Source organism: Mustela lutreola, chromosome 7 (genome assembly GCF_030435805.1).
Source record: "Mustela lutreola isolate mMusLut2 chromosome 7, mMusLut2.pri, whole genome shotgun sequence".
Classification (NCBI taxonomy): domain Eukaryota; kingdom Metazoa; phylum Chordata; class Mammalia; order Carnivora; family Mustelidae; genus Mustela; species Mustela lutreola.
Window position 1 is genome coordinate 77,412,982 of NC_081296.1, and position 22,209 is coordinate 77,435,190.

The window sequence follows — 22,209 nt, forward strand, 5'->3', positions numbered from 1 at the left end:
AGCTGTAGGAAATACAGGGGCTATAAGAACTGTTACAGAAGGGGATGGAACAAATGAAGGAGGCAGCACAGCAGTTAGGCCAAGAAGAAGGAGAAGGGTCTGGTGGGTGGAAAACAAGGTGGTGCAGGTAACAAGTTACCAGAACTTTCTTATTATTGTATGAGACTTTCTCCTGCTAATATACTAGCCCTGTTTCCTTGGATACTAATCAAGGTAGAATGTCAACAGTCTTACTAAGCAATACAGTTTATGTTAAGAATGGCGTCTGATTGGTACCCTGCATCTGGACCTGGAAGAATAAGAAAGGAAGCAGAACTATCCAATAAGCCCATTATACTCTGGGTATTCTTGAGTGTGCTGACTTGTATCTGGGCATGTTCCTTGCAGGAACTCTGGAAGCAAATGGCACCGATGGAGCGTTCAGAAGATGTTGGCTTCCTACCAAGAGTCATGTGGCTGAGCCTAGAAGCAGATGCTACAGCCCATTAGGCCCTCGGGTGACTAGACCTCTGCTGACGACTTGATGGCCCTCAGAGCCAGAGCCCTAGAGCTAAGACTCTCAGAAACTCTGCGTTGCTGTGTGTGTGTTGTTTAAAATTCCTAAATTTGGGGATAAGTTTGTTGTATGACAATAGATAACTAATACAGGAAGGGAAGCTAATGTACTCCACTTTAGCACCCTGGAATTGGAGGAGGTAGTAGAAAGGCCAAGGAAGTAGTCTTGGAGGCAAAGAGGGGCCGGGACTCAGGAGCAGAAGTGAGGAGTGAGAGGTGGAGTTGGAAATCCTGGTGTTGAGGTGGTAGTTTATTCGTTCTTTCCAACAACAGGGACTTGGGAAGGGCAGACATGGTCCCTGCCCTCATGGGGCAGACTGACATTTATCATTGATGACTGAAGGAGAAAGATCCTCATGTTGGTGGTGGGTATTTTGAGACTGAGGTGAGAGTGGGGTAAATAACAGTGAAGGAGGTCTTCAAAGAAATGAATAGAGAAAAAAGAACAGACAGTTAGAGATACAGCCTTCGCTATCCAGGTTGGGAGGAAAAGGAAGCAATATGGAAGCAGGATCAAGAGAGCAGAAGAGAGAAGTCAGAAAAGTTCAGTTACTCAGAAGCAGACGGAAGGTCGTGAGGGCATTCAAAGTGAGAAGTTCAGTCAATGTTCGGGACTCCTGTCTAGCTTCTCAATTCTCTACTTCTTTCTTGTAACAGAAATGGAGGTCTTGATCCTGTATAACTGGGAAAGGAAGACAATTTCAAAGCAGTTATACTGGAAACTTGTTCACAGTTTCATTTTTACCAGGGAAGAGTTAATAGCAGATGAGATTAGAAGTATTCGTTATGGGATGTCCCTTACAATTCCATGAGTGGATCTGCAGTTATCTGCAATTATAGCTGATGAGCTATCCTCTGGCCCAAAGGATCGTTCCATTGGCCCATCACTGAGCCCTAAACTGCTCCCTCACAAACTGCCCCATTTGAGAATCGTTCCTTTGACTCTCAAAGACTCTGGACCACTTCAGGAAACAAACAATGCTTGTTGACCTTATCTGAGAGTTCAAAAGGCAGGAAAGGGAATGTTATTTTTCCTACCCTTTTCAATCGTCTTGGTTAGAGTCTTGACTTGATCTTGTAGCTTTTTAATCACTCTGTCCTTCATGTCTAACTCTTCTTCAAGATCCTACAGAAATCAAAAGAAACAAAGACATTTGCTTCAAAGCATTTTAATCTGTGTTTTGGTAACAGCTTCATTAACATAACACCCAATTCACTTTGAAGGACACATCTGGTTGTTTTCTAAAGTTAGCTAGACAACCACCACCATCATCTAATTCTGGAACATTTTTGTCACACCAGAAAGAAACGTGTAACTTGTTCCCCTAGTCCCTTCCAGTCCTTGGCAATCACTGATCTACTTTCTGACTCTGTATTATTTGCCTCTTCTGGACACTTAACATAAGTGGAATCATAAAATGTGTGGCCTTTTGTGTCTGGCTTCTTTCACTTAGCAAATGTGTTCAAGTTTCATCAGTTTCTTTCTTTCTTTCTTTCTTTCTTTTAAGATTTTATTTATTTATTTGACAGGCAGAGATCACAAGTAGGCAGAGAGGCAGGCAGAGAGAGGGGGGAAGCAGGCTCCTGGCTGAGCAGAGAGCCCGATGCGGGACTCGATCCCACTACCCCGAGACCATGACCTGAGCTGAACATAGAGATTTTAACCCCCTGAGCCACCCAGGTGCCCCAGTTTCATCAGTTTCAAGTATGTATCAGCCCTTCATTCCTTTTTGTGACTGAATAATATCCCAGTGTATAGATAAGGCATATTTATCTTGATCTACTTTTCCCTTAATGAGGTAATGCCCATAATAAAGAATTGAAAAATACTGTGAACCTGTGTGAAAACAGGTTCTCTGGATATCAGAAACTGGAGGCAGAAAAATTGTAGAGATTTGGGTCCTGGCTTTGCATTTCCTTCCTGATAAGGAGGTGCCCTTGCTCATGCAGAATTTGGCTCAGGAACCAGCGGAGTCCTGGATGCCTACAGATATTTCTTAGAAAGGACAGAGTGTGGTAGGTTCTTCCTGAATTCTGGGGGTTTTGGCTCGGAAAGGATTCAGGCTTGAGATCCAGCAGTGTCTGGCACGCAGTCACTACAGCTGAGGAGCCCCTGGGGAGTCTTGGCACTAAGGAAAAATGCTGTTTCTACGCTGTGACCACCTCTCTCCTGCTGCGGTTCTGGGTCTCTGGCTAAACATGTTAGGAAAATTTTTTGGCTTTACAAGTGGGGGTGTGGGTACAGTTACCTCCCTCCTGTCTCAGTCCATCCTAAGATAATTCTAATAATAACAGTCACTAGTCGATGAGAACCAGGAGGAAACCACTGTTCATGTTTTGATTTATTTCATTCCTTTCTTTTGTCCTAATATGGCACATACAAATTTTATGAAATTGGGGTAATTACTGCATATAAAGTTTTAAACTCTGTATTTTTCTCTCCTTATATTGAAGACACTTTCCCATGTCATTGGCCATATATGCCATCTGTCATTTTAACACCTAATTCATAGGATATACAACAATTTGTTCTATCCACTATTGTTGGATATGTATCCGTTTGCTATAATTAATAACATTATGATGAACACTCTGAACAAAAATCTTTATTCACATACCTAATTTCTTAGGATAGTAAGATATTAGAAATTGCATGACTGAGTCAAAAAGAATGTGATTCCCAAGGTTCGTGATACTTGTTTCCAAATCACCCCTGAGAAAGTTGATGCCAATTTCTATTCCCGGAAATCACGTGTGAGGGTGCCCCCTGCAAGGCGTTTTCAGCAGTACCATAAGATCTCTATTACTTGAGGGGCAACAATAACATCTAGTTTTAATTTTTCATTTCTTTGATAAATAGTGAGATGATCACTAAAAGTTTTTTTTCCCTTTTTTAAAGAAGGATTTTTCTTTGACTCAAAAATCATGTCTTGGGCCAAATCGTGTCTCCTCAAAAAATTCATGTCTACTTAGAACCCCAGAACATAACCTTATTTAGAAACAAAGTCTTTACAGTTGCAATTACACTAAGGATCAAGATGAGGTCATCTAGATTAGGGTGGGTCCTAAATCCAGTGAGATTCTCCTTCTAATAGAAAAGGACACAGAGAGCTGCATGAAGGCTCAGGCAGAGTTCGGAGCTATGTGCCCCAAACGCAGGAATGCTGGGAGCCACCCGCAGCGGGAAGACACAAGGCGGGATTCTGCCCTAGAGATTTCGGAGGAGCGTGGCCCCGTTTCACCTTGAATGGGACTTCTGCCCTTCACAACTGTGAGAACAAATTTTTGGTGTTTTAAGCCAGCCATTTTGTGCTAATCTGTTATGTCTGTTCTAGGAAGCTAGTATGATGAAGTTCCTTTGTGAGCAAAATCCACCCCTTTATATAGAAATTACATTCTTTTGTTGTATATGAATACAACACCGAGGTTACTCACTGGCTCCAGTGTACGCGGTTGGAGGGAACGTGCAGCTATGAGTGTTCTCCGGCTCTGGCACCGTGGCCCGGCACTGCCTGGGAACAGAGCCAGGCACACCGAGGGCTCCTGAGGAGGGGCGCTGAGTGGGCTTCACTGCCCCCTCTGATGCTGGAGCATCAGAAACAAACTCCTACAAACCCCACACAGCTCAGGGACTGAGCTGCACGCCCACAGGGAGGGAGTGGACGGTCACGTGGGGGCAAGATGCACAATACCCATGACCCCCCATCTGCCCTCTCCCTGACTACCGACTCCGGCTCTGGCCCCAGGGACACGGGCTCCAGCGCGGAAGGCAGGACCACCTCTCCCAAAAGCTCAGCAGCCAGTTGCTTATCTGCCATGACCCGAGGAGGCGACTCTCTGAGAAAGTTGTATCCCCCTCAGAAAAAGACGGATATCGTCTAGGTGCCCGGACTGGAATTTGTTACTTTCTGTTGAATGGTAAGCTCTGTGGATTCCTTTGGATATAATTACTCATCAAAGTTAAATCCTGATCCTGCAAAATAGGGTTTTACCCTATTGTGGTTTTCCTGTGAGATAAGAAATGGGGTGGGGGTGCTGACAACAGGGTGCGGGGCCTGTGGGCCTGTCCAGGTTGCCGACCACTACCTGGTGAGCCCTTCCCCTGTCACCGTCTTGGAGGCTGCCAGGCCAGGAAGGGGCCTGAGCATGTCCGCCTCCTAGGAAAGTGCCCCATCTGCCACTACGGTGCTTCCCAGTCCTGTGGGTTTCACACACCAATCACATCTCCAGAGAATTGCTGGGGACTGACTTAGAGTTGCCTAATTTCATTTTGACCAGGGCATTTATAATTTGATGAAGATTTGAACAATTTAAAATGTTTGCCATGTACCATCTTGATCATTTCATAGAAGAACATTTTGACTTGAAAAACTGTAGGAAGGGCATACCCCCAAAGCAAGCGTGGCCCTTTAATGGGGAAAAGCTTGCTGTAGACCAGAACATCATCATCTCAGATGGGTGCCATCCCTGGGACAGCGCTCATCTCTCCTCTTGTTGTCCCTTTACTCTATTGGACACTTTCCTGGTGTGGCCCATGAAAGTCCCCAAAGTTCCCTAGAAGAAGCCCACAACTCGGAGACCACCTGTGTGCTGAGGTAAGGACACAGAGTGCTCTGACGTAAGCGGCTTTTGGTCTGTAGTTGTTCATCATGTGCTTTAGGTGGCATGTCCCCCCACTTTCAGTGACATCTGCACACAGTCCTTTATCAACAAACTGGGAGAATTCTCACTCTGTTTTCCATAGTTAGACGAGACGCTTCCTGCCGGAAGGTACTCCTGACTTCACTCTCAGTTTCAAATAGTTTCTTCAAGTGCTCGCTGGCCTCCTGCATTTCTTGTATCTTACTGATCAGCTTCTCTTTCTCTTTGGTGTGTATTTCATTTTGGGCCTCTAGGGTCCTGAGAAAAAGATAAAGGAAATTTTGGCACCAGTTTTACCGTCATGGAGAAGTCACTTGTCATAGCAAACACTGATTATTTCCAAAGACAGAAAAATACTTGGGCCAATTGATGTGTAAAGTGAGTAGTACCTAAATAGGAAAGTCTTTGAGGTGGGGGTGGGGGTGGGGGTAGGGGTGAAGATCAGGGCTGGCTGGGTGTGGAGCTGCCCACGGTTGCCCCAGTCTCCTTAACTTGATAAGAGATTCCTGCCTCCACTCTGCCAAAGGATGCTGATGGCTGCCCCAGGACACCCACATCCACTCACACCCTTATGACCAAAAGTCCAGTGATTAGGTCCTATGTGAATGGCCTGGGGGCCAGACTCTCAAAAACCCAGGGAGAAGAGAAGTAGAGATCCAAGACTGTCTCGCCACTTTCCTACTATTTGGGATCCTCATTTCACCACCATCCTACCAATAAAGTCACATGACTAAAATCCTCCCTAGGACATAGGGCATCCGTGTACGGCTCTGAAAGGTAAGTGTGTCAGCCTGTTGGCGGCAAAACATTTTCCCCCCCACAAGGCTCCACCTCAGCACCAGGCCCTCTAGGGGTCAATTTGCATATCTGGGGGGATTATCCGTAAAGACTCTCTGTCACATGGATTTCAAGCCTGACCCTGCTCTGAGAAAATCTGTTCTCTCCCACACAATCTTATTTCAGCAGTGTTTTGAACAGACGATCCATGTTCTAAGGGCATAAAAAGTGAAAATTATGTCCCCACTGCTGGGCACCAGCCATCCGGTTACCCTCCCTGGAACAAGCAATGTCTTGATTCCTGTATGTTCTGCCAGGTGTGTTTGTGTGTGTGTGTATTGTATGGTGTATACATATGTGTTTCTTTCCTTCACATATGAATGGTAATAGATCATCTATCTTAATCAGCACCTTGCGTTTCTGGCTTTATAACATATCTTGGTTTCTCCCACAATTTCAGAAAAGAAAGCATTGCATGAGCATGAGCTCAAAGAGTATACACATTAACACTTACTCTCTTTGTGTTCCTTCTTCTTCTCGATTGTGGTTCAACTGATTAGACAATTCTTCCAGTCTGCCTGTAGTGGGAAGAACTGTCTTTACTTTGGGGTCACGTTTTGATTTACATTGGGCCTTGCTTTGAAACAGTCCTAAGCTGTTTCCTGCTTGAGATTAGGTTTTGTTTGGTCTGAACAATGTTTAAAAATTTTCAAAGCCATTATTCCAAAATTGTGATATTCCACATAAAAATCTGGTTTTCTGGCTTTTCTTTAAAGATAGGGATATCAAGCAACACTGGGGCCAGTATTCCCACTTGGCAACAATCAACGGAGCTTGGAAGCCACCGCACCTCTAAATGTCTTGCCCCTTACAGTCCCCTCCACTCAGCCCACTTCTCACATTTATGTCACCTGGCTGGGCCCCTGGAGAACCAGAGTCTGAGATGCTGGGGTACAATGACTTCTCTGTCATTTCCTGGACAAGGAATCCATTTTCTAAAAGCAGTTTCGTGACAGTTTCAGTTACCTTTCATGCTTTCCGTTTGTTCATTCAGGCGGATTTCCAGATCATGCTTCTGTTTCTCCAGTTCTGAAATCTGCTGTTTAAAGTCTGGGATCATCTTTAGAGAAGAATTAGAAATATTTGAATATGAAATGCTTTTGTCTGTGAGCTTCAAAATCTCAGAGCTTCTCAGAAGCAAACTAGACCATGTAGGTGTCTAACCCCAGGGAGCATATGTCGGGTTCGGTTGTGTAGGAGGGCCAGCCAAGGCATTAACCTGGTTTGGCATTACAATTTTTTACCTCAAGATCTAGAGAGTCACAAGCAACACCAGCGTGTCTGGAGGGAGTGGCTCTCACACAGCTACACCCGTGATATCACCGAGCTCTCCCGGAGGAGAAGGAAGAACCCTGTCTAGGAGGCCGTGTGGGGGCTCTGCTGTGGTGAGCCAGTCTCTTCAGCCCCGGCCCAGAAAGGTCATATCCTCATCTAGGAACACGAAAATCATCTCAAAGAGGTCCGCCTGCGCCCTGTGATTTCTAGGTGGGGTGCCGCTCTGTTAGTGGAGGTCTGGAATGATCTAGTATGTTTCATGATCCTCTGTCCTTGTCTGTCTGTGTATTTCTATAAATGTCACTCACATCCACCCTCGGTCAGGTAAATAGCTTTTCTGTCATCCAAGTGTATGAAAACACGTGTGCCTCTGAAGTACATGTGAAGAATACTGGTTTGTGCATTTGGATGCCTGTTTCTGCAATGTTCCTCAGTAAAGTTTCATCCAAAGAATAAACAAAGACATGAAGGCCCTTAACCACTGCTGCACACATCTGCTGTGCCTAGAGCTACATCTCATTTGTGACACAGCCCGGAGATGTCCTAATACTCTCAGGTTAGGCAGAAGAGAAGGAAATGGTAAGAAAGCTGAGACGGGGTAACCTAAGAGGTGGGTTCTTAGGAAAGCATGGTATCCTGGAAGGTGGCAGAACAAAGAGCAAGGAGGAAGACGGACTGATTAACATCACCTGATGTTGCTGAGAGATAAGATGGGGGTGAAAAGGAACACATTGGGCTCAGCCGTGTGCAGGCAGACTTGGTCAGTGGTTGGGGCTTAGGACAGAATGGCGTGGCTGTGGGGGAGTTGGGAGGTGAGTGCAAAAATCCATTAGGTGACCACTGAGAAGCCTGGCCAGCTCCCCACAGAGAAATGGGGTGGTGGCTACAGATGATGTGGGGTTAAGAAAGGGATATTTTTTGAGTCAGGAGATTCCTCCAGGATTTCTCCAAGGCTGAGGCATGGATGAGACAAACACTGGGGTGGGGTGGGGGCAGGGAACAGGTGTCACGGAAGAGAGAAGTCCTTGAGAAAATGAGATGAGAAGCACAAGCAGAGGGACAGACCTGAACACATGCCCCACTCCAGAGTCATTCCTCTACCTTAGCGTTTTTTGTCACTTTCCAAGAGGTTAGGGCTAGACTTAAAAAAACACAGATTTACAAAATACAGGTGTATACCACAGAATTGGGACCCATCCCCTGGTAAATAAATCCACTCTCAAATCAAAGTGCTCTCCAGCCCAGGGTAACTTGATAGTTGTATCTTTGGACCCAGCTATTTCACTTCTAGAAAACATAATTCTGATCCATCGTTTACTGCCAAGAAACTGAATTTTATCCCACTGTTAAATGACATCTCTAGAGTAATGGCCACCCCCAGGGCCCACGGCTAAGCCTGTACCATGTTCTCCGATGTTAGCCTGGTGACTTCATGACGGATACTTTCATTGATGTCAGTCTCTTCTCTAAATAATTTCTGCAGGTGGTTGATCTCTTGACTTAGGTGCACCACTTTGAAGTTCAAAGCTTCGATCTCCTTTTCATAGGAGTCCTTCTGGGACTGGAAATGGCTCTCCAACACGCTGTCGGAGGAGGGGGGCAAGAAGTGAACCATATGGTCCTTGTTCTGCTGGTCTGCTGACTGTGAGCATGGACATGCGCAGCAGTTAGGAAAATTCACAGTGAGCGCTATGTTAAGGACGCAAAGTTTATGTGTACACACATAGTGACAGGTTACGGAATTTGGTATGGAGAATTATAAAATCCTTCTAGCCAGTTAGGAAGCATTATGTGGCATTAATATGCAGCTAATGGTAAAAAAATTTTAGACATTATTAAAATTACATGTTATTAGTTTAAGAATATGTTTGGTATGCAACTATAGTAAATATTCATTAAGTATGCATGTGTCAGACTCAGAATGTACAGCACCAACAGTGAACCCTGACGTAAACTACTAACTCAGGGTGATAATGACGGATCAATGTAAGTTCATCAAGTTTAACAAACGTACCACTCTGGTGGGGGTTACCAACACTGGTGTTGTTGGGGAGGGGAGGGAAATCTCTGAGAAATCTCTATACTTTCTGCTAAACTTTGCCATGGACCTGAAATTGCTTTAAAAGATAAAGTTTGCAGGGCACCTGGGTGGTTCAGTGAGTTAAAACCTCTGCCTTCAGCTCAGGTCATGACCTCAGGGTCCTGGGATTGAGCTCCACATTGGGCTCCCTGCTCAGCAGGGAGCGTGCTCCCCCCCACCCCCCATCTCTGCTTGCCTCTCTGTCTACTTGTGATCTTTGTCTATCAAAAAAATTAAAAATAAATAAATAAATAAAAGATAAAGTTTGCAAATAAAAGATTACAGCAAATTTCTTAAATTTAAACATAGTTATATCTGTATGGCAACACTGGCTACCTTATTTGATATCATCTGTTTTCCCTGTACAGATTATAGGTTTTACGACTCAGGAGTTTATCCTATAAAAAGATTGTTTTTTATTATTAAGCTCATTACTTAATTCTTGAAATACTTCCAGTGATTATTAGATCATTCTACTACTCCACTCCAAATTTCTTTTGTGTCAAATCTATGGAAGGTAAACTTTTGACTTTCAATATTTATTATCTCTGAAAATCAAAAAGAACTCCGGGAGAGTTTCTTACTGTGTTGCTTTCTTTAGTCCTTCATAAGCAAACCAAAGTTCTCCATCCTCATTTAAATGTTCCAAATCTTCCAACGAGAGCCTGGAATTTAAGGGGAGTATGAAAAGCAATCATCTCACTGATGTGCAAAATGATTCTAAAGGTTTGGTAACGCAAAAATGATTACCTGCTTCTAACATCTTCAATGTCGTAACTTTCAAGAAGTTGTTTGGTGATCTCGGACATCTTTTCTGAGAGGAAAAGGCAGAGCTGGTATAAATGACATTTCTGCATGATTTCTCTTCTCCCATTCCCTTTTTTGGTCCTACTTTTCTAGATTTCACACAGCTAACCATACCATCAGCTAACTTAGCAGCTGTTCAACCAATCAACTAACTAACCTACCAGCTATGACATCAACCAGCTATTCAACTTGCCACTTGTCCAACCAACCAGCAAACCAACTGGGCTCATCATACCAGAGGATAGATTTCCTTAGCGGTGATGCCCGTGGTAAACTGGGTCTGCGCCCGTAGGCTCAGTGACTCTTATTTTTCTTACCTCTCATTTCCCGTTTCTGTGACTGCACGTGTTTCTCCACATCTATCTTCTGTGTCTGAAGTAGCTCTATCTCCTTTTCAAACTCAGAGATTGTCTGTATCATGGCAGTGACGGTACCGGGTAAAGAAGAAGTAGATATTATGGCTTATACCAGACAAAGAGAATACGAACACGGTATCGTGCATCTACCCAAGACAGCCTCACCCAGCTACCATCTTGTTAAATCATCACTGCCCACACATTGTGGCCTTGAAGTATGTTTCACTGCTCAAAATGTGGCTACTTATTCCCAGATGTAGTCAGTTGTAGCAATAGAATTGGTTTTCTTACTACATAAACGGAAAAATAGCTTCTTACTTCAAGGTTGGGCTGGGCTGGCCTGGGGAGGAAGGGGGCCCAAGAGGAGTAAAACCTAAGGGGCTAAATTCTCTTTCACTGGTACGATGAACTCTTGGGGCAGAGCCAAGGATACCCGGGAGGCTGGGAGTTGGCCGAGGAGGAGCAGAGGTTGTGGGGAAGAGGCTGTATTCTGTCTTTATTACATTGTGAGGCCAGACTGAGTAAGGGTCACAGGTGTGAGGGATTGTAGCTCTGGGAGATATGCAGTGGGAAATAACTCTGCCTTGATATTTTCTCAATTTGTCTAAGTGTTTGAGGGCCATAGCCCCAGTTTCCTCAGAGGCTGAGGAGAAAGATCCAACTGACATTTACCAATCACTTCACATACATGACCTCTTCCTTATAATAGGCCCCTCGGTGATGGAGTAATAATTTACAGATGAGAAAACTGGGGTGACAGAGGGGAAATGGCATGCTCAGGGCCACACAGGGAAGCTGATGGGGCCCCAGGACTGTCCAATCCAAAAGCCCTGCTCTTGGTAACGTTTTGACAAATGTTCCAAGTCATAGATGTGCTTACTTCCAGACTGATGATGTTTATTTTCTGTGAAAATCAGATGAATCTTAATATACCACATCAGAGGGTTTGGGCCATGTTTCCTACCAAAGAGGAAGTGAGTGACAAATAGTGGGGTCTCACTCAAGGGCAGCCCTATGATGTCCCAAGATACAGACTAGGCAGAGGACACGACTCCCAGGGATTGATGCGAGCCTCATGTGGTTGCTAAGAGTGAAGCAGTCAGAGCAATACGTGGTCTTCCCCGATCCCACGGTCCAAACTCTTCCTTCTCAACGACAGGAAACTGGGACCCAGAGGATGTGGACAGCTCTCTTGTCAAGAGGTGACCTAGATGGGATTCCTAGTTTCTTCTAAACCATGCGTGGCTATTCCACGACCATTACAGCAAACATTTGCATAATCTTAACAACATTCTACCAACATGTATTTCACTTATTTAGTGGAAGCTTAAAAGCTTTCCAAACTCACACTGAGATATTTTGCACTGAAGAACACAGGGACACTTGGGTGTTTTCTGGTGTAGGGAAGGAATTCAGTTAAGCCTTGACTGTCCAAGCAGGGATCACTGCTTTTGTGGATTTTCTGATAACAATTTAAAACATTCTGATAATAAGGTATTTTAATTTTAAGACAGGTGTTTATAGAACTATAACAACATGATGGAATATAGAAAAAGGGCTCACATCAATTTATCATTTAATCTGGAAGTGTTCTCTAGGTCAGCATATTTGAATAACTTCACTTAATTTCAAAAGAGTTAGAAAGCTGACTTTTAAAATATGAAAACGAATGGTGAGTCAAAGGCAACTTGGGGGTTCCTCCTTAGAAGAACTGAAGGGATCAGGATCCTTTAGATTTTGGCCTTATTCAGATGCTCTTAGCTATCTGACCCCACGGGTCTGTGGAAGTGCCCCCTCCGTGCGGCTCACACGGCACAGCCAGGGAGCTCATCTGCAGGCGGGAAGCCCCTACTACCTTTGCCTGCTTTCTCAGTTGGGCCACCTCCCCCTTTAAGCCATCGGAGGTGACCCATTCTTCCTCTAGCTGGTGCTGCAGGTGCGTTTTCTCCGCTCTGAGAGCTTGAATGTCTTCTTTCAAAGACCAGATCTGCTTCTCGTAGTCTTGTGTTTTCAGTTCAAAACTTTTTTCAAGAAGTCTAGACGCCAAAAAAAAAAAAAAAAAAAAAAGAAATGAGTAATTGAGAATTTCTCTAAAGTCTTTACCATGAATTAGAACAAGACATCATTTTGAAAGTAATGAGAAGAGACTCGGAAAGGAGACAAGTTAATTAGGATCCACTGTGACCGTTCCAACAGACAATGGCCTTACTTTTAGCTGCCAGTTTCCTGTCCCCTTATGTTAGGGAAGCTTCTTACACCTTCTGATCTGAGAAATGTAGCTCTACTCTGATCACACAGAGGAGACATAGGATAGGGAGGCTAAACTCCAAGACTCAGCAGTGGTGGGATACTCCATTCCTGAAGCCACCCTAGTTCCGTGGGGTTCCCTGTGGTCTCTTGGAGGGGCCCTTCCCTTCTCAAAGACCTTGGCACAGTCTGCCATGCCCTGGCCCCTGCTGTGTTCCAAGGATCCTGGAACTCAAGGATTCTAAGGATCCTGGCTAGGTCCTAAATAATTTAATACAGCCATTTAACATGTCAGAGGGCCAGCCCTTCAATGTTCTACAATAACCTGCAGCAAATCCAGGTGCCTAAAAGTCCGTGGAAATCCAATTCCTGGGACGCCTGGGTGGCTCAGTGGGTTAAGCATCCACCTTTGGCTCAGATCACAATCTCAAGGTCTTGGGACTGAGTCCCAAATCGAGTTTCTTGTTCAGTGGGGAGCCTGCTTCCCCCTCTGCCCCACCCCCTGCTTCTCTCTCTCTCTCTCTCTCTGACAAATAAAATCTTAAAAAAAAAAAAAAGAAAGAAATCCAATTCCTTGTGAGATGATTGCTCTATTAAATATGGGGTGACTGACCAAGAAAATAACCAAAGAGAGACATGACCTAGACCAGCCCAATGTAGCCCAGAGGGTCCAGTCAGAACGGAAGTAGTCCCAAGGGCTCCACGAGTTTATAAAATCATCGCTTTACTGGCCAAGCTCTCATCTCTGCTTGTTTTATGACCGGCTTCCGTAACACAAAGGGAGAACCCCCAGGAGGAGAATCACATTCCCAGTAGGTTTGTGTTTCATTTCCTTTCACAGATATTAACAAACTTCTTAACTTTGTTCTCCGGTGTTTCAAAAAACCACTGTGCTCCTAAGAAGACAGTAGAGCACTTGTAAAGGAGCAAACTGCAGCCAGACGTCCATGCTGAAAGGATCGCAGACTTGTACCTATGCGGGCTGGGAGCCACCCACAGGCTGCGGGCATCTGGGCGCCCCTCATGGGTTGTGACAGGGGCTAAAATGTCCCCAATCAGCTGAAAGGACCAGTCCATGCTACCGGTGGGAGCTGATGAAGATGGTGAAGAACTTGAAGTGACCTGGCCTCAGCCTGCCTCTCCAAACCCCCTCTCCACATGATTGCTCCACCTGCCCTCATGCATAGTGGAGGCCAAAAACTGAGCTCCTTTCCTGGAGTTGAGTGTTCACCGACAAATAAAATTTTCAAGGTGAAGAACCCAATCTCCCTATTCTAAAACTCACATAGGATTGTGAAACACGTATCTGGTAACTCTTGGAGCTCTTGGGTACGTTCCCGCCACTAACGATTTGGCATCCTGCTCCTTACTAAGACTCAGGCTCCTCTGCCAACCAAGCGGGGAAGGCATATGTCCTTCCACCCAGCTTTGAGCCTTCCAGCCCCCAAATGAAACATGCCAAGGATATTTTGTCTCTCCCCAACACCCTGCCACATATCCTTACTTTCAGATCTAAGAGCTCTGAGTTGACTCTCTAAGAAAGGGGAGTGTAGACTGCAGCCTTTGCAGATTAGCAGGGTGTTTGGCACTGAGCTAGGGCAGGTGGGGCTGGCAGAGTACAAGGTCATGGGGACCTGCCTCAACTATTGTGAGGTGGGTTCCACCCCTATTGACTGAGGCAAGAGTCAAGTTAACAGACACAACAGACAGGGGAGGGAGGCAGGCTTATTTCCTAGGCAATAATTTTACTTCTTGGACTTGATGGAAGCTGAAAGGGAGGGCCGTGTCTGAACTTCTGTCTTAGCCATGAAGGGAAAGTGGGAAATTCCTGGGGGTCCATCGCCCACTGCTGAAGGACAGGAGACGGGCCTGAAAGGTGCACCCTGGGGGCCTCGGCTCATACACATCGGAGTCCCTCACTTCCTACAGATATTCACCTCCCCGCTTTCCTGGATCTGTGACCTGCTATCAGCAAGCTGAGAAGCAAAATATAAAACAGGAGAGAGAGAAGGAAGCAGTAACTTGAAGGCAAACCAGATTACATACATTCTCTGTTCTTGCTCTTTTTGCACATCATCAAAGAGCTGCTTGGTGAGGTCGTCCATCTTTTCTGTGAAGAGAGAACGCCCTTGGAAATATGTCTGCACCCAGTACCTCGAAGGCGTCATGTCACACGTAAGAAAGCGTGGCTGTGAGAACAATCATGGGCTACTTGGGATGAGTAGGACTGAAGATGGGAGGGTTACGGCCACTTTTTATAATTTAGAAATCAGAAATGCAGGCAAGAAGGGGAAATAATAATTCTCACAAACTGGTCATGCTGGAAATGTGTGAATAGTTTCATTTATAGTACTTTTTCGGTCTGGGTATTACTTGTTTAAAAAGGCATAATTGGCTTTGAGACAATATATATGACTATTAAAAGCACAGAGACACCCCCTGGGAAGGACAATGGTCAGTTTATGATGGGGTTTCAGTCTTGATACTGTCAACGCTTCAGACTGGAGAATACCTTGTTGTGGAGAGGGGGCCGTCCTGTGCAGTGACCACCCAAACTGTCTCTGACAGAGGCCATATGTCCCCCGGCAGAGGGGAGCCAAAGTGGTTCTCTTGGCTCACCATGGTCATCATTCACCATAACCAAGAAAACGATTAAGTGTCTGTCTTCATCTGGGGAAGAGGAAGTCTGACAAAGCTGCTGTTGCCTTTCAGCACAAGAGTCTCCAACAACAAACGGTAGGTTGAGGCAACACTGGGCAGCCGGAAGCCACGTACATTCTGAAGCTGTGACAGTCCTGGGTTCACAACACATCCACACACAACAGGTGCCCTGAAAATGGGGTAACCCATCAAAGCCTGACATCTCTATCTGTACTTCGTTGACATCCCATCTTTGACTTCTACCTCACTTCTGAATCCTGCCCCAGAGGGGAGCCCCAGGAGGAGGTGATGAAAGCTACCCTGAATTACTTGATTAAAAAAAAGAAAGAAAGAAAACAAAAAAACAAGGGCGCCTGGGTGGCTCAGTGGGTTAAGCCGCTGCCTTCGGCTAAGGTCATGATCTCAGGGTCCTGGGATTGAGTCCTGCATAGAGTTCTCTGCTCGACGGGGAGCCTGCTTACTCCTCTCTCTCTCTCTCTGCCTGCCTCTCTGCCTACTTGTGATCTCTCTCTGTCAAATAAATAAATAAAATCTTAAAAAAAAAACAAAACAGTATTCAAATGAGGTATCAAATGTCCCTGAATCAAAAGGACTGCCTCAGAATGTCATGATTCAGCCAGAAGATACTAGAAAAATGTTTAAGCTCTAATTTAGAAGCCAGCATATTTGATATAATTTCAATTTTTACTTCACTCACAGAATCAGCTTTCGTTCTGGTGCTTACTAAAACTTAGACCATTTGCCAAGGGGTGAAAAAGCTGCCTGAGCGTGACTTTCTTCCTGGGAGCCATGGATGGTGTCCATGTTGGAATTTCAAAAAGGGGAAATGTGTGGTAACATCCCTTAGTCACAGGTCCCAGGGTAAGCAAAGGCTGGTGCTTTTCACACAATACTGTTTGCCACATGTAGAGAAACCCATATGATAAGCACTTTATGAACACTGGGTTTGAAAGTTTTCAGGCACTTTTTGGAAGGAAATATAAAATTATGGACCCAAACATGTCAGTGCTGTCAAATATGTACTTCTCAGGACACATTTGTGGGAATTTAAATGTCCTTATGGGAAAAATCACTTAGAGTTAGAAGAAAGAGCAAAATATACCCAGGAGCCGTATATCGTAATAAAAAAAAACAGAGGTAGGCAAGCCCTTCCCTCATTCAGGTCTTAGGTTTCTTCAGGTTTGCTCTGACCACATGTGCCCATCAACACCTATATCATGGTCCTCAGAGACCTAGTGGACACCACAGGTCATCTGGAGCAGGAGGACACTCCCGGGCTTGGCAGCCCCTTTCTTGCTCAGCTAGTCAGGACTCGGGGTGTTTATTTCCTCCTCCTGACACATGTTTCTCCACACGCTGACCTGCACCCCCGGGCTCCTCTGGACCCTGGTGTATCCACTGCCTGCTAGGCTTCCGGTGTGTGCCAGATCCCCAGGCCTGAGCTACCAAGGCCCTGCTGCCCCGTCAGGGCTCGCAGAGAAGAGCTCTGGACAGTATAGAGAAGCAAGTGCGGTCATTTCTGCCATCTGGACGGGAACCATCAGGTTCCCATTCTCATTGGGATTGAGCAAGTGCCTACAGGTAGCCTCTGAGTGAGACAGAGCTAGGCTCAGGGTGCCTGTTTCACGCCCCTGAATGAAGGGAATACCACTGGTTCCAAGTGGCTGTGTCAGAAATCTCAGGGGGGCTACTCAAGGGCTCAGCAGGGCCTTCCCTCACAGCCAGGGCAGGAGCCAGGGGAAGTGACTGCTTACACCAAGTCATTCAGACAGATCTGAAATCTGACTACAGACTCTCGGCCAGCAGCAGCATTACTGCAGCGTTACCCTGCCTGTGCATCATATCGCCACAAAGGTGTCAAAAAGACCCACATCTGAACCATCCTGGCCGCACCACGCACAGACACCACCTCCTGATGGAAGGGTTCCAGGCTGACAGCCCAGCCATCTGCATTTTGCAAACGGCCCAGGCGCTTCTGAGACAGGGATTGCTGTGCCATCGGACAAAAGATGGGAATGCAACAGAAGAATCTGTAGGGTAACGTTACCACAACTTAAGTATAGTTGCTCCTTGCCAAGCAAAAAGCATTCTCATTTCACTGGGAATGCATCACAGATTCCTGATTCTACCTAAAACTCAGTTCACGCCAACAGGTATTTCCCGAACGCCTGGACAAGTGAGCACGTGAGAGCACGCCTCGGGCTACCGTGGGCTCTACCTTTCAGCTCTTCAGTCTTCTCTTGAAGCTGCAGCTCTATTTGCTCCTTTTGTATTTCCAGTTCTGAGTTATGCTTCTGAAGCTTCGCCAGTTTCTAGGGAAGGGAAGAAAAAAAGCTTTTTTAAACAACTCACTTTAAGTTTTGTCACCACAGCTTTTCTTGGTGAAAGGCTACATTTTTGCCCATCCATCCTTCTGTCCATTCATCTGTCTGTCCGTCTCAGCTCCTATCCATGGCTGATAGCTGGTGCCAGCCCCCTGCTGCGTTCCATCTCACACAGGGGATCTGTGTGACTTCAAGCAGACACGGTTCTCAACCTGGCCAGGCAATGGCTGAAGTCAAGGAGCAATCACCAAATCCAAGGTTTCCTCAAAGTAAGAAAATGCCTCTATCCTTTTCTGGAAGCTTCTCAATAGCCAAGGTATGCATATATTTAATAGGCTGAAAATAATTTATGATACAAAGTGGAACCACACTTTGAGAGTATTATTACTCAGGAAGAATGTGTGATTGGGACAGAAGCTCTATTATCTTAGCTTTTCCTAGTAAAGTATCTGTTGAATCATGCTGATGGCTGCTGACAGGCAGTGCATGCCATGGGAGGGGGCCCTGGGGCTCCAGGCTGCCCCAAACCTGGGTGCCGTAGGACTTTGGAAAGTACAGGAGAGTGGAGGGTAATAAACACCACTGCTTCAGAGAACGGCAGCTCACAGTTGTGCAGGTCTCCATGGTAGGCACATGGCTAAATGATTTCATCTGACAACTTTATCCTTACAAGGACTCTGTCAGTCCCTTTTTGTTACTCCCATCTTACATCAGAGAGGGTAGGGGACTTGCCCAAGGTTGCCCAACCCGATGGCAGCAAAGACGAGATCTGAGCCGGAGACATCTGATCTCTGTCTACTGCTCATTTTACTCAACTACAGAGATGAAAACCTGCCCCAAACTTTGCACTGCTGTTCTGGGGAAGATGCTTCAGGGCATGCTCCAGAAGGACAAATGACAGGGGACCAAGATTCTCATTGAAGAGAGATAAGCATCTAGCCAGTTTCTTTGCTTTAAAAGGGTTTTCATCACTTCACATTAGTTGAAAAAAAAGGAAACCTCATGTTGCATGTCTTGAAGCATGAGTCTCCTCCCCTTCCCCCAGATTCTAGGCCTTTGATCTCCTCCCCTGAAAGGTAGACCCCCCCCTTTGTTGATGGACGCCAATAGCAAAATCTGATCTGTTCTGCAGAAATCTGCTTTGTGGGAAAATGCTGTCCCGTGACCTCTTGCCCAAAAGGACTCGCATAGATTTCCATAATCACGACCAGCACAGACCTCTTCCATGGCAGCCTTATATTTCTTCCCCTTCTCCTCATAACTGTGCCTGTGGGCAGCTGCTTTGTCCAGCTCGGATTCCAGTTTCTGAATCTTCTCCGTGTCACCGGCCCGAAGAGCGGCGAGGCTGGTCAGCTTCTCTACCAGCCCATGGTTCTCTTTGTTCTAGAGGACAAAACAGCAGATATTTGGGGGTTTATCCCAAATAAAGAAGCAATTCCATTTGCCTCTCACAACATTTGACATGGTATCTAGATCTATCAGGGCTTTATCTACACTGATCACAGTTTTAGTTACAATGGCACGTATGAGTGTCTTCATCCCACAACAAATAGCAAGGCAGATGTGGTCAGGCATACTTCCTGAGCTGATGGCACTCTGAGTGCAGGACCAGCCCAATCCTGGAGCTCTAAGACAACCCTAATGCTATGGAATACACTGTGTCCCCTGCTGCCCCCAAAGTCACATGTTACAGTCCTAATACCCAACACCTCAGAATATATAGAGATAGGATCTTTAAAGACAAAATTAAGGCAAAATGAGGTCATATCGGTGGGCCCTAATCCAGTACAATTGGTGTCCCTATAAGAAGAGATTAGGACACAGACACTGCAAGTCAAGAAGGGACAACTCAGTAGAGACCAACCCTGCCAATACTTTGATCTTGGCCTTCTAGCCTCCTGAACTGTGACAAAAGAAATGTTTGTTGTATAGGCCACACAGGCTGTGGGTGTTTGTTATGGCAGCCCCAGCAAATGAACATGCCCAGGGTGGAGCCCTGGCAGCGTCAGGACCCCCCACAGGCCCTCCTCCCAGCTGTCGCTGCAGCGTTTTGGTACTGGTCCGCGCAAGACCCGGAAGGCGCAGGCCTGCCGCACAAGAGCACAATGAGAAACTGCATCCAAACTTCAAGGGGTTTTTTGCACATTTATCCATTTGCTAAGGACTCCTAAGCCTCTGTTCGTGGCTAAGTCTTAAGTTTCCCCTAGGAGAATCTCAGTATTGTTTGGGACAGGCCCAGAAGTGAGTTTTACAGATCTGGACGCTGCGTATGACACAGCCCTTCCCCACTGACTAAGAGCATGTGGATTTTTGTTTCCCACCAGTGGAGATGGTATGAGAGGTCTCCCCAAAATAGGCAGGGCTGCAGTTAGACCATATAGACCTTTGGGCAAATTAGAAAGGAGCAACTTCTCCGAGCCAACACAGTACTAAGGGAGCATGGCTTGGCATGTGGACATCTTTGTGCAGGTGAGAAAAAAGCACTCCTGTCTCAAGGCATCTTTGTACCAGGACACATGTGTTGGCAAAAGCAAAGTTAGCCTGGATTTCAGCCCCACTTACACTCTTCAGCAGCTGACCTTGCACAGTGTACAACCTATACAATTGCATGGAGCAGACTTTTACAGTGTACTTCTGTTTTCTGAATAAGGTGGTCCACATAATCTATCTGAACTTCCTAACATGGGCATAAATCTTAACAGCATTAGCTAAGGAACTGGTCCAGGACAAAATAAATCAGTTGGAAAAATACATATGAAAGATACATTATGAACACCTACCTGATCTTCTAGCTTTTTCTGCAAATGCTGGACCCTGTAAGTGAGCTGAATGTTGAGCACAAATCGTCGGATACTCTGGAATCTGCGTCGGGCCAGCCATGCCCGTGCGTATTTCTGTAGGATCACAGCCTTGTGTTCCTCCAGCATCTTTAAAACAAGATTTTTTGAAACGCAGATTGGTTCCCCACTGTTTCTCTTATCAACTCCTCTAACATTGAGAGATGCAACTATTAAAATATTCTCACAGTGTAAAATACAAATTTCTTATAATTAACCCACAGAGTCCTATTATACCTAGACTTCTGAAACAATGACCAAGCTGACCTGTAGCAGACATGTACGAACACTAAGATACCAGCACTCCACACTCTCTATGAAGGTCTTCCTGCAGAAAAAGACCATCTCACTATGACTAAGAAAGTGCAGGGTCTCAGCCGTACCTTTCGGTATCTCCTCCTTGCCAGGAGTCCTCGGGTGTAGGCCTGGATGGTGATGGCAGCCACACGGATCAGCTGGTACAAACTGCGGACAAGATACCCACGACAGTACTTCTGAATGATGATGGCGGCCCATGCTTCTTTCAAGGCTGTTGCCGTAACAGCTTTCCTTGGTTAAAAACAATGCAGAGTGAACCTGTTATCCACAGAGCCCTCGTTTCCCTGGCACAGTGATGAGCTGGTGCAGCATTTTCTCCCCCCGACTGAGGAATAGTCAAATGTTTTGTAAATCTACCGTTAAACTCTAGAACTCATTGAGTCTAAGGCCTGCTGGAAGTCAGTCTCCTCAGCTTCCGTTCACCCTGATCTGAATGTGGGCCTGCTCCAGGCCAGGGGAACAACGTGGCAACTTGCACGCTCCCCACATTCAGGCTGGTCAGTTCACGGTTGCTCACATATGTGAGAAAAGGGGGCTTTAGCAGTGCACTTGCTCATTCAGCCTGGTGGGGAATCATGGAGCAGCTCTAGATCAGGGCTTGGCAAACTACAGTCTAGGGACCAATTCTGCAGCCTGCCACCTATTATTGTCCAGTGTTATGGGGACACCGCCACACCTGTCATCTGTATTTTATCCGTGCCTAGCAACAGCAAAGTTGGAGAGTTGTGAGAAACTGTCTGGCCCCCAAAGTCTGAATATTCGGCTCTTCCAGAAAAAGCTTGTCAACTCCTGTCTAAAGGATCAGAGGTGAAGACAAAGTTCTTCCCTTAAGAGCTGACAACCTCATGTTGCAGACTTATGAATGGCCAGGTGGGATAAGAGGAAAAATAAAGTAATGACTAAAAGATCCATAAGAGAGATCTTACAGAACTATCATTCTGCTTGTGAGTCAGCCATTGATGGAGAAGTGGGATTTCTGGAGACAGTGAAGGCTAGAAAAAGCATTTCAAGCTAAGGACCAGTGAACATATGGAGGCCTAAGTAATGCTGGAAATATTCAGAAAAAGAGAATTTGTCTGGAGCTGTCAGAATATAAGATACATGTAAAAAATAGTGAGGTTAGAAAAATAGAGACCATGTGTAATTGAAAAATGTAGTTATTGAATGTAGTTATTGAATACCCATTGCAGTGTATGAAAGCAGGGGCCAGGCTCTCCCAGAGTTTCCATTCTCATGAATGCATCTAGGCCATGGGGGGCCTTGAATGCCAT

At 45.7% G+C, this 22,209-nt stretch overlaps 1 protein-coding gene across 3 annotated transcripts in view; it reads right to left on the reverse strand.

Annotated features, from left to right (window-relative positions):
* Positions 1–22,209, reverse strand: part of MYO5C (myosin VC) — a 92,112-nt gene that overhangs the window by 22,847 nt on the left and 47,056 nt on the right. For all 3 annotated transcript variants that reach the window (XM_059181574.1, XM_059181572.1, XM_059181573.1), the window contains 14 exons: positions 21,004–21,169; positions 20,564–20,710; positions 19,002–19,166; positions 17,678–17,771; positions 14,845–14,908; positions 12,407–12,587; positions 10,513–10,606; positions 10,139–10,202; positions 9,973–10,053; positions 8,711–8,891; positions 7,000–7,093; positions 6,488–6,551; positions 5,286–5,454; positions 1,594–1,681 (listed from right to left, as the gene is read on the reverse strand). In XM_059181574.1, the coding sequence (XP_059037557.1) occupies positions 1,594–1,681; positions 5,286–5,454; positions 6,488–6,551; positions 7,000–7,093; positions 8,711–8,891; positions 9,973–10,053; positions 10,139–10,202; positions 10,513–10,606; positions 12,407–12,587; positions 14,845–14,908; positions 17,678–17,771; positions 19,002–19,166; positions 20,564–20,710; positions 21,004–21,169 (1,652 nt within the window). The remainder of the gene's footprint in view (positions 1–1,593; positions 1,682–5,285; positions 5,455–6,487; positions 6,552–6,999; positions 7,094–8,710; positions 8,892–9,972; positions 10,054–10,138; positions 10,203–10,512; positions 10,607–12,406; positions 12,588–14,844; positions 14,909–17,677; positions 17,772–19,001; positions 19,167–20,563; positions 20,711–21,003; positions 21,170–22,209) is intronic.